The sequence below is a fragment of the Octodon degus genome, unplaced genomic scaffold, assembly GCF_000260255.1.
Source record: "Octodon degus isolate 3935 unplaced genomic scaffold, OctDeg1.0 scaffold00245, whole genome shotgun sequence".
In the NCBI taxonomy this organism is placed as follows: Eukaryota; Metazoa; Chordata; class Mammalia; order Rodentia; family Octodontidae; genus Octodon; species Octodon degus.
This window is the reverse complement of record NW_004524821.1, coordinates 732,016-744,432: the sequence shown is the minus strand read 5'-3', so window position 1 is coordinate 744,432 and position 12,417 is coordinate 732,016. Positions and strand designations below refer to the sequence as shown.

The window sequence follows — 12,417 nt, the reverse complement described above, 5'->3', positions numbered from 1 at the left end:
TGTTCCTCTATTTCTCTTTTACTGCCTTGCTTTAAGTGGATAAGTTCTGATATACAATGTTGATCCTCATTATCTTAACACTATTTCAAAGGGTTATTTTCTTAGTGATTGCTCTGTGAACTATATAACTGGTATTTTATCACACTCTACCTCAGATTAATGTTGACTTAACTCCAGAAGAATAGAGAAACTATGTTCCAAAATAGCTTTATTTTTATCTCCTTGCTTGGCACAGGTGTATCAAATATGCATCCCAGGAGGTGACATGGAAATATGACAAATTATTTACAGTAGAATCATAAACATCTTATTAGTAATCTGACTACATGTTATTTGAGGCCATACAAAGTTATGATAAACCAAGAACATGATCATGATAAACAAGCTTTACTGATTTCTACACCCAAAGCTCTATGTTCCCTCACATATGATGATAGAGTCACAGCTATGTGCACACTCCCAGGGGAAGAATGTGCCAACGTCAGCTGAAAGGCACCCCGATGTGGCAGCCCCTGACACAGTGTCACTGGGCCATTAGGTGATGGGATGATCCTCCTCAGCTGAGATGAGACTAAGCAACTCTTGAATGTTGTTTTGCTCTTGCACATCGAGCTGTTGGTCTTTGACTAACGTGAGGGCTTTCATGGCGTATTCCTGTGCCTGAAACAGAAGTGCAATGACAAAAGGGCATCATTACAAGAAAACGGAGCAGTGGAAAGCCCTGCTTGTGGTGAGCTCCAGAAACATGAGTGGGAACTTACTGCTGTCTCATACCAGCCACTGAGTTCAGGGTAGGTGAAGTATGTTTATTATAAATTGCAGGATCTAAAAATTAATTTGTTACAGGGACTGAGGAAAATCTCCCATCCACGTACTAACCAGGCCCGACCTTCCTTAGCATCCGAGATCAGATGAGATGGGCATGTTCAGGGTGGTATGGCCGTAGACAGACTAAGGAAAATCTGAGATGACTTCTCCTCCAGCTGTGGGCATGAAAGGACATGGTGCCAGCCCTCGTGGAGGGATGGTAAGGGCGTGGAGGAGACACCCACGCTGCCCATTTATTGGCACACAGTGGCCGGGCCCCAGCTGCTGTCCTCAGCATCTGTGCCACACCACATTCAAGGGGAGAGGCCTTCAGTCCTCTACGGTGAGGGCCAAACTGGGGCCTCATGGGAGCCTCACACTTGAAGTTCAAGCTTTCTCACTATGAAGTATTTAAAGCATTCTCACTTTAAATTTCAGTTACGTGTGGAACTAATTGATAAAATATTTATCATTTTATTTCAATGACAGTACAATTAATAAGTTGTGACCCAATTTGCTCTGTAAGTGCATGGGCGACAATCCTCACCATGTAGTAAGAGACCCAGAGAACTGGGCAGCCAGTCCTAGGACAGGCCCAATATGGAAGGAATGCGCTGAACCTGGGTCAGACAGCAGCACACGAGCTGGGAGCTGCTGGCAGATCCCTGGAGGCAAGGGGGGACTGCAACCAAGAGGGCTTGAGGGGGCCCACAGGCCGCTCAGGTCACCCCCCTGCCTCTAAGACAGACATCTCTGCAGCAGCAGTGTGCAGCCTAGCGAACCCTGGGTCTCGTTTTCTCGTCATCATCTTCGTATTTCATCTTTTCAGGCTTCCTAAAAACTGAGCTCTTGTTGATAAACCTGTGAACACACACCAGGCCCTTGTGGCTGGCCACGCATGTACAGAGTGGGAAAATACACATGACTTGAGAAACTGAGTACAATAAGCACATTTTCTTAGCAAAGTGAAATCTTCATAAGAGTTTCATTAGAGTCATACAGACCAACATGGGAGGCACAGAGGCGACAGGTCCCTATCACGGTTTAGATCTAATATTCCCCAACAGTGGGGCCTGGCAAAGAGGTGGCTCGCCAGGGGTGTGGCCCAGAAGGGTGCATGTGCTTCTCTTCAGTTCCTTCCTCCTCCTTCTGCTTCCTGGCTGCCAGGAAAAAAGCAGAGCTCCTTTCCCACGCCCTTCACCTGTGCCAATCTGCCTTGGACCTGCTGACAGTGGACTAAAAGTTTTGAAACTGTGAGCCAAAGTAAACCTCACATCCTCTAAATTGCAGGTGTCCCACCAAAGCCTCATGCAGTCACTGGGGAGGGCTTTTAGAGTTGGTTATTAATTCACGATCCAAAGCTGGGATTATGGGTGTGAGTGCTACACACACAGATAACTTATAATGCAATGCAAGGAACGGAGAGCGGCTTGCTCTCTGTCAGAGCCATTGCTCCTCCCTTTTTACTCTTGCTGTTTTGCTGTTTGCTGCCGCCATGAACAGCTGCCCTCTGCCACATGCCGCTCTGCCTTGGAGACCGCTGATTATGGACTGAAATCTCCATAGACTGTGAGCTAAATAAACCTTTCCTTCCTTAATTTGGGGTGCCGGGTATTTTGTCCCAGCAATGAGAGAAAAGTAAGCATGACAACAGAGAAGTGACTAATGCATTGCCTCAAATAAATTACCATGGTGGAGGATAAATTGCTCTCCCAAGGTTTTGAATTTAGGCAGAGGTTCCCCCAAGACAACCTGGGGATTTCTATTTCTGTCTGCCTTTCTTCTTCCCTTCAGTTATGACTGTGTCCAGATGGCACCCAAGCCTCATGTGCTTATGGCTGGGGCTTTGTACAGGTGGCTGGAGCTAGAGTGTGTGGTGCTGGGATTAAGGATGTGAAGCTAGGATCGATTAATGGCGCACTGCTGGGATTAAGGGTGCCCCACCATGGGTAGCATGGATAGAGTATAAGGGACAGAAAGAGGGCCGCTGTGATCACTTGCTATTTGCTGCTTGTGTTGTCCTCTGCCTGCCGTCAACTGTTTCTCTCTGTGATGTCCATCTGCCACGCTACCCTGCCTTGGAGCCAGCCAACTGTGAACTGAAGCCTGCACAAACTGAACCAAATAAACCTTTCCTCTAACTTTGGGTGGCAGGTATTCTTGTCTCAGCAAAAGTAACTAAGATACCTTTTTATTTATTCATTTCAGACAGGGTCTCACTAAGTTACCCCGGCTGGCCTCGTACTTGCAGTCCTCATGCTTAGCCTCTTAAGTAGCTGGAATTATACCCTCCTTCCTCCTAATAAATATTTAGCAACTAGTTACTATGTGCCAGGTAGTATGACTATAGGCAGAAATTCTTTTCTTAGAATTTATAATATAGTAAGGGAAAAAGACTATAAGACCTGATAGTATTTTAGATAGTAAAATGTGGTAAAGAATAAATAAAGCAAGAAAGTGGGATCAGAAGCACCGGAGGTGGCAAGTGGGGGTTTATAATTTCAGATGGGAAGGTCCGGGAAAGCCCCACTAAAAAGGAGAGAGCTGGGCAGAGACCTGCAGGCAGCTCAGCACCAATCTGGATGTGCAGGTGTGCCCCTTTGTCTAAAGACTTCTTGTAGCCCTAACAACCTGAAGATTCCTTGGGGTAGTTACTGCCCCCAAATTAGGCCTTGCACTGTGGAAGAGATTTGCCCAATGGAAATAGGAACATGTGGCAGAAAGAGCCTCCTGTTGCCCGAGTATTCCTGCGCCCGCGCCAGTCAGGGTCAGGACTCTTCTGTGTTCCCACAGTGCCCTGGGCTGCCCTGTCACACTCTACCCTAACACCTGACTGTGAGCTCCTCCAGGCCATGATGTACAGTAGGTGGTGAGTAAATATCTACAGAAGAGAGGAAAGAGGGAAGAAAGGGAAGGAGAGAAGGAGAAAGGAGAAAGGGTATCTTCGAATTTTCCATGTCACCTACACGAGAAAGGTCCCTTCTGAGCAGCCCTCCCCACCTCTCTCTTCCCAGCCCGCTTCATTTTGCTTCATCACACTTTCACTATCTGAAACTATACTACACATTTCTGTGTTTACTTGGTTATTGTGGTTTCCATCTCCCCAAATTCTACATTCCCTGGAGAAAGGGAACTTCTCTGGATGTTCACCTCTGTGTCCCCAGTCCCTAGAACAGTGCTTTGCAAATGGAAAACACTCCATAAATATGTAAATGGAGGAGCAAATAATTGATCAATGGATAAATTAATAAACCTGAGGTATCCCACTACTATCTTAAAACACTGGGCAAATAACTGACCCGCTCTCTGCTTTAGTTTCCTTTGTTTCTATAGAGACAATAAGATACAAACCTCATAAAGTTGTTACGAGAACCATCATATTAAATATAATTAGGTAAAGGGCTTAAGCCACTGACTGTTAGATAGTAATCATAACCCTAACACTAATCCTTTTATTTTTTTTTTTAACAGCAGTCCATTCCCACCCGCATCCTGGCACCAGCAGACCTGGGTACTCAAGTGCGGTCTGAGTAGCCACTTTACTCTCCAGGACTCACCGAGCCCACTGCCCTGCAGGCTTTCTGGACTGCCCCAAACTCAGCTCACCTATGCAAGCTTGGGAAGTTTCCCTCCAGGGAAGCAGGCAATCCAAGTTCCATTATGTAGGCCAGACTCAACAATGAGAAATATCATGAGCGTCTGGACTTTTATAGAGGGAGCGCTTGCTCTTAGGCCAAAAGCTAGTGGGACCCTGCAAAACATAGCCGAATCCATGTACAAGGGCAATTCCTAGCTCGGTTTTGATACGCTGCTTTTCTAGGGAAACTTGCCTTTGAAGAATTCATCATCTGATAGTAAAGCATGATCAGAGTTTTCAGAACAAAGACAGTCTTTTGAGGAGATTTGTCAGAAGCTGATTCTCGGAAGTTCAGGATGGAAGTGAGGATCTGAATAGCTTCTGCTTCCTGGGCTTCATCTGCATTAGAAGAGGAGGAAAGCAACACGGGCCTGAGTGGCTGAGCCCACCTTCATCGCCTTCACCATGAGTGCTCAGCTGTAGGGCATCCCCGCCCCAAGCTTTCGTCAAGGAGCTCTGGTAGAAACAGCACAAATGCCAGCATGCTTCTCACTAGGAGTGCTCTCTCTCTCTCTCTCTCTCTCTCTCTCTCTCTCTCTCTCTCTTTCTCTCTCTCTGCCTCTCTCTGTCTCTGTCTGTCTCTTTCTGTCTCTCTCTTTGTCTCTGTCTGTCTGTCTCTCTCTCTGTCCGTCTCTCTGTCACACTGTCTCTGTCTGTCTCTCTGTTGCACTCTCTGTCTCTCTCAGTCTCACTCTGTCTCTCTCTCTGTCTTTCTGTCTCTGTCTCTCTCTGTGTCTGTGTCTCTGTCTCTCTATCTCTGTCTCTCTGTCTTTCTCTCTGTCTCTGTCTGTCTCTCTGTCTCTGTCTACCTCTCTCTCTGTCCCTCTGTCTCTCTGTCACACTCTGTCTCTCTGTCATTCTTTGACTGTCTCTCTGTTGCTCTCTCTGTCTCTCTGTTTCTGTCTCTCTCTCTCTCTCAGCTGGATTCCTTGAGTCAATTTTTTTTTTTTTTGGTGGTACGGGGGATCGAGCTCAGGACCTTGCACTTGCCAGGCAGGCATTTATGCCGCTGAGCTATCTCCCCAGCCCTCCTTGAATTTAATTCTTTGAGTGCCGCTTCTACTATATAGCCGAGAAGAGAGAGCCAGGGCACTTCAGGAAGCTGCAGCAGTTAATTCCTCTCCCCAAATCCAAAGATGCCTACGCAATAGTGTTTTTGCTTCTTCACATGAGCCTACTATTTTCTGCATGGTGTTTGGTCACACATTAGTTACTACTCATTAAGCAGTTATTATGGACCAGGTACTTAAAAGCACATCTTTAAGAAATAAACTTAATGATAACAAAAAAGGCAGATGTCATGCTATAAAGGTTGGAGAAGTCTATGACTTCAAAACATTCTGCTGTAATGCAAGCTACTTTTATTATAAGAAGAAAACTCATTAAATTTATCAATTTTTAAAATTTCTCACAAAATCTTTCCTCCAAAGTCTCACCTCTTCAATACCATCCAATTTTATTCACTTAATTCTGGGATTCATCTTATAATTTCATTTGTACTTGAGGAAATGTTCTTTCATTACAGGGCATACATTCTGTGCCACCAGCTGCATGGGATCTTTCTTTGGAGGGGAAATGAAACCTCCTGACTTTTTCTTGTCGCAGAGGCATGGTGCCATCTAGTACTACGTAGCACTCATCCCTCCGCTGAACTTTGGCATAGAGATTAAACCAAATTTTGTTCTACTACTGAGAACCTGATTGCTCTATAAATAAAGAAGATAAGCCATCAGAACAAACCAGCCTTCTTTGGCTTGTGTGCCCTGGCAGAATAACATGAAAAAGATAGATGTTCTGAAGAAGCCATAGGGGCATTTGTTGGGTCTTTTTTCTTCAGCTCTTCACCATTATTAGTCTCCTGAGGCTATGTGCCATGATAGGCCTCTGAGTTATTCCCAACAGTAAAAGCTCTGACTCTCATCTCTCAGATTTCATTAGTAAAATAGGGAAGGTGGCACTAAGGTGCCCCATGATGGGAATAGCTGATGTACCCATCAGGAGCAATTCTACTATTAGGGAGGATAATGTTACTGTTCTTTTAGGGAAAATTGCCACTTACCCAATCCAGTGTCATTCACAAATCGTTTCCCTAGTAAATCTATTTGTTGGTTGCGAGCCTGTGACAGGACTTGATAGTGATCGTTCAGATATTTATGCCAGATTTCTGACACCTGTTAGGAAGGGAGATCGCAATCACATACACAAGCCAGAACTCAGCTACTCGATGTGCCAGGTGAGAGCACAGCTCCTGGAGTCTGATTTCCTGAGTCTGAAGCCCCCTCTCTTATTGTGTCTGGGGACAGAGGGGGCCCTGGGAGCCCAAACAGACCTTGCTGAACTGACTGTGACAAGAGATGGGCTGCAAAGAACACATACCAGACCCATCATGGGTGGAATCTAATAAGACTTGTGGGGCAAATTCAATACTAAACACTTATGGCCTTACATCATCCTGTGTGTTACTATTCTCATCTTACATGTAAATAAACTGAGGCTTAGAGAAGTTATGATCACACTTGACTTTTGGGAAGAGCTTTCAAGAGGTATAGCCTGGATCTAAACCTAGATCTGGGAGGGAACACCAAGACAGCAGAGCACTAATCATCAGAGAAAAAGCCTCTCTGAGGGTCACCATACAGATGCTGGAATATAGCAATATGAAGAAGACAAGAAGGATGGAAGTGGGTCCCCTGGACCCAGAAAGGATCTGAAGTATGAATCTGAAGACATGGAGACAGTGAAAAGAGAAATATCAATGAAGAAAAAGGTAGCTGGCAGTGCCTTCTCCCCAAGAGAGGACTCACTGTGTGAAGAGACACTCAAACCTGTAGACACATGTGCCTGCTGGTGACCCCAGAGGCCTCCATGGAGAGATATAGCAATGGAAGGACTACACTAGCTGTCAATGAGTGCTGAGGGCTCACTTGTCCCACACAAAATAGCAATTGGCCAGGAGCCATCTTGGAGAGGGGCCTCTGAGCTCAGAACTCAGAATGATTACTGCTTTCATCTACCAGCTTCTAGCCAGGCTCAGGCCCTCAAAAGGTATGTTGATGGCTGCAAACCAAATGAGTCCAGTCTCTGTCAGAAGGCGCAGGCTCACTGACTGTATGTACTACCTTGCCAAAAGGCTACTGCTGTCTTGCTAGGATAAATGAACATAGATCAGGACTCAAACTCCACACATTATCTACCAGTGACAGCAGAAACAAACCTGGAAACTTTTTCTCTTTTCTTTTTTTTCTCTCTGTCTTTTGTTGTTGTTGTTGTTGTTGTGGTGGTGGTGGTAGTGGTGGTGGTAGTGGTATTGATTCTGCTTTTTGTTTTTGTTTTTCTATTGTTTAATCTGGTATTTTGTTTTTTACAATTATGAACATGGTTTCTAGCCTCTTGTGGTTGTGGTTTTGTTCAATCCTTTTTATCTATTCCTTCTTTCCTTCCCTACAATCTTCAGTGCCAGTTTCTCATAGTTAATGTGATCCCCTTTTGTTCTCCAACCTTACTTCTAATCTCTTCTTCTTCTTCCACTTCTCTATTTTCTCCCTAACCCATTTTAAATTTTATTCCCTAAGGACAAAATTGACATATTAAGCAAGTGTATATTGTATACAATTTTCTGGTTTGCTTTGGATTTTGTTATATAACCACAAATCTAGTTCATATGGGTAAAAGTGGTAAATTAATGGTTAGCTCAGTTTGTCATTTTCTAGGCTGTGTTTAATGCTATTATCATTGTTGATGGTACTATTATAGCCAAAAGTGACACAATATTTCTAAGCAGGTGTTCTTTTTCATCTTCTATCATTGAGATTGACAAAAGGTCACAGAAAATACTGTAGCACAGTGTCAAAGAACCAGGGGCTGTGCCAAATAGGCAGCAACTTCTTATCCCCAACAAATTGCAGAGGTAGGATTTTTGTGTGTGTGTGTGGAGCCAGGGATTGAACTAAGGCCCTTGTGGTTGCTAGACAAGCGCTTATTCTACTGTGCTATCTCCCTGGCCCAGAGATAGGATCTTGCAACACACTAAAAATCAGAAAACCAGATACATCTATGAGATATCATAGAGTAGTCACTTCCTAAGGGTTCTAAATACTAGCAATAAAACAACCCACCATAGGCAATTTACAAGCATCACCACAGGAATTTTTTAAAAAATGGGAAGACACTCAAACAAGATGCAATCCCAGACATCCAGTTCACCAAAGGCAAATCCAGGGAGCAATGAGGTGGGACAATCTGCAACTACTCTGGCTTCTCTGAAGTGGTAATAACAAAGCAATTGAATGAGACTCTGGGAAAAAAATCAAGTTAGAAATAGTTTCTGAGATAATTGCAGAGGTGGTGTCCACAATGAAAAAAATGCTTATTGGCCCTAGAGAAGGAAGAGAGAGAGAGAGAGAGAGAGAGAGAGAGAGAGAGAGAGAGATTTAACAAAATTATAGAAGCCATAAATTCTCAGCATAGGAAAGAAATGGGAAAAAAAGGAAAGAAATGGAATCTGCAAGGCAAATTCAAGCAGATATGCAGGAAAATAAAAATTCTATTGAAAGGATCCACAGCAAATTAAGCCAATGCAAGAAGAAACTCTCAGATATAGAAAGGCTTGCAGTTAATGATCATGAAAAGATTTCATAAAAATAGGAATGGGATGGGCTGGTGCCTCAGTTACATTTTACTTATTGCTGAGACAAAATACCCAACACACAAAATTAAGGAAGGAAAGTTTTATTTAGCTCACAGTTTGTGGAGGTTTGAGTCTGTATTCGGCTGGCTCCCAGGAAGAGTGGCACATGGCAGAGAGCGGCAGCTCATGGTGGCAGTAAACAGCAAAGAGCAAAGGGAAGGAGCAGAAGTTTTGGCATCTATTAAGTCTTTCTCCCTTCCTTCCATGCTGACTGCGAAGACTGGAGCTCCACCGTGAAGATCATGTGGCTGTGAAGATTAAGCTCCTCTGAAATGGCACAGCTGCGAAGTGGCATGGTGAAGAATGGAACTCCTCCAAGGAAGTGGGGTGCACAGAAGCCTTCCTCAACCCCTTTACATACCCTTTTTGTGCTGAGTCACTCTAGGGCAAGCCCTCCCCACCCTAGGGTGGGGCCCCCATGCCGCAAGATGTGAACTCACCAAGCAGATCCAACCAAGCTTCAAACATCTCAAGTTGACACAATGTGTCGACCACCACAATCTACCCCTTGTCAACTTGGAAACTACAAATATACTTCTTTAAACCAGTCTCTAGATACAAAGATTTCTTTTGCAAGATTAGCCCCACTGTGCTTAATCTCAGTCTCAGGCAAAGTCTCTGGACAGGAGCAAAATGCAGACAAACTTTCTGCCAAGCCATAACACAAATCACCTGCAATCCAAAAACCAAAGCAGTCCTTCTTCCCGGCAGAAACCTCCACAGCCTGATCTTTACAGGCAGGCTTTCTATCAGCATTCTGGTCTTCTGAGCTCTGACCAGAATCTTCTCAACAGAAGAGCTGAAGGCATTGCAGGTCTTCACTAGTAGGCAATGTCTCCAAACCTTTCCTATATCTTCCCATAAGATATTCCCAAAAGCTCTTGAACAACATGGCCACACAGTCACAGCAATGATGCCATTTCTCCAGTACCAAATTCTATCTCAGTTACTTTTTACTCGTTGCTGGGACAAAATACCTGGCACCTAAAATTAAGAAGGAAAGATTTATTTAGCTGATAGTTTGTGAAGGTTTCAGTATGTACTTAGCTGACTCCCAGGCAGAGTGGCACACGGCAGAGAGCAACAGTTCATGGCAGCAGTAAGCAGCAAAGAGCAAGGGGAAGAGCAGAATCTGTGGCTTCCAGCCAGCCTTTCTCCCCTCCTTATATTAAAACAAGCTATCCTGGGGCTGGAGGTGTAGAACTCACACAATGTCCATGCCCTTCTCTTACACAGCATGAGGATGTTTACAACTAAGAATCCTGGGTCTCTGCTGAGTCACTTAATTAAACCTCTAAACCTCTCAAGTTGACTCAGTGTATCAACCAGTAGAGCTGGGGAGATAGCTCAGCAGTCTCAGCACCTACCTGCAAGTGCAAGGACTCAGGTTCAATTCCCCATCCTGTAGGCTGTGCAGGCCCTGAACCCCAGTCACATTGAGCCAGCCACCAAAACCAGGCATGGTGGTGCATGCCTGTAATCCCAGCACTGGGGAGGCTGAGACAGGAGGATCACTACAAGTCCGAGATGCATAGCGAGACCTCATATCAAATAAATAAATAAAAAGATAAAAAAATGTTTTTAAAATTAAAAAAAATAGGGCTGGGGAGATGGCTCAGTAGAATAAGCACATCCCTGGCAAGAGCAAGAGCCTGAGTTCAATCCCTGGTTCTGCCAAAATAAATAAATAAATAATTTTTTTTAAAAAGCATGGGACCCTGAGAAATCCATCTAGCAGCTGCTACATGAGGCAACAAAGAATAATTTAAGATTATAGTTAATGAAAAGACAGGACATAGCACAAAAGATGTGAAAAAACTGTTCACAGACATCATAGCAAAAAATTTCTCTGGTAGAGAAAAAGAATTTGACATACACTTAAGTGAGGCATACAGAACTCTAATTAGCCATGATCAAAAGAAATCTATAATCAGGTATATCATAGTCAAGATTCCAGAAAGAATTTGACATGCACTTAAGTGAGGCATACAGAACTCTAATTAGCCATGATCAAAAGAAATCTCCAAAAAAAAAAAAAAAGAAATCTATAATCGGGTATATCATAGTCAAGATTCCAGAAAGCGAATGCAAGAATCAAATCTTAATCGCTGCTAGAAAAAATAAACAAATCACCTATAAAGGAAAGTCCATCATAATAACAGCTAACTGCTCAGCACAAACCCTCAAGTCAAGGAGAGCTTGGAGTGAAGTATTTCAAGTTCTAAAGGAAAAAAGCCTCCAACCCAGAGTGATGTACCCTGCAAAATTATCTTTGAAAATTGATAGAAAAATAAGATACATCCATGACAAAGAACATTTGAGGAACTTTATGGCCACTAAACAAGCACTCCAAAATGCTCCGAGGAATGTCCTAGAAAGAGATAACAAGGACTACAGCTCCATGAGCCCTAACAGAAGGAATCCACCAGGAAAAGCAAGCAGTTAAATAGAGGGGTGGGGGAAGAAGCCGGCAGCGAGAAAGTAACATGAAAAGGATAGGTCAATATTTATCAGTTATAAGCATCAATGTTAACAGTCTCAAATCACCTATCAAAAGACACAGACTAGTGGACTGGATCAAGAAGGAAAATCCAACAATATTCTGCATACAAGACACATGTTTAATTCAAAAGGAAATTTATAGGCTAAAAATCAAAGGATGTAAAATAATACTGTATGTAACAAGAACCCAGAAAATAGCAGGGGTAGCTATTGTATTTTCAGACAAGACTGATCAAGAGAGACAAAGAACATCACTACATCCTTGTAAAGGGAACAATCCAAGAAGAACAGCTAACAGTAATCAACATATATGCAACAAATTCCAGTGCACCCAACTATATAAAACAAATTTAGAAAGGCATGAAAAATCAAATAAGCATTAATACAATTGTTTTGGGGGATATCAATACACCACTGTCATAAAAAAAAAAGAGCAACCTTACCAAAAAATCAACAATGAAAGATAACTGAACCAAACATTTGAACAAATGTAAGCATGGGTTAGATGTCTACAGAGTGTTTTACATCACAGCATTAGAATACACATTCTTTTCAGTAACACACAGGATCTTCTTGAAAATAGAGTACATATTAGCTCATAGAACATGGTTAAGGGGCCAGGGAGATGGCTCAGTAGAATAAGCGCTTGTCTGGCAAGTGCAAGGTCCTGAGTTCAATCCCCAGTACTGAAAAAAAAAAAAAAAAAAAAAAGAACATAGTTAAGTAAACACAAAGGAATTGAAATTATCACATGCATAGTGTCAGATCATGGTGCAATAAAATT

At 43.2% G+C, this 12,417-nt stretch overlaps 1 protein-coding gene across 5 annotated transcripts in view; it reads right to left on the bottom strand.

The window, feature by feature from the left end:
* Window positions 1–207: 207 nt before the first annotated feature.
* The window catches only part of Zmynd12 (zinc finger MYND-type containing 12), a 56,552-nt gene continuing 44,342 nt past the window's right edge, over window positions 208–12,417 (bottom strand). For 4 of the 5 annotated variants that reach the window (XM_004645943.2, XM_023706215.1, XM_023706214.1 and 1 more), the window contains 3 exons: window positions 6,504–6,615; window positions 4,638–4,783; window positions 208–660 (listed from right to left, as the gene is read on the bottom strand). In XM_004645943.2, coding sequence (XP_004646000.1) covers window positions 535–660; window positions 4,638–4,783; window positions 6,504–6,615 — 384 coding nt within the window. In that variant the 3' untranslated portion in view covers window positions 208–534. The remainder of the gene's footprint in view (window positions 661–4,637; window positions 4,784–6,503; window positions 6,616–12,417) is intronic. The other variant, XM_023706216.1, reaches the window with a different exon arrangement.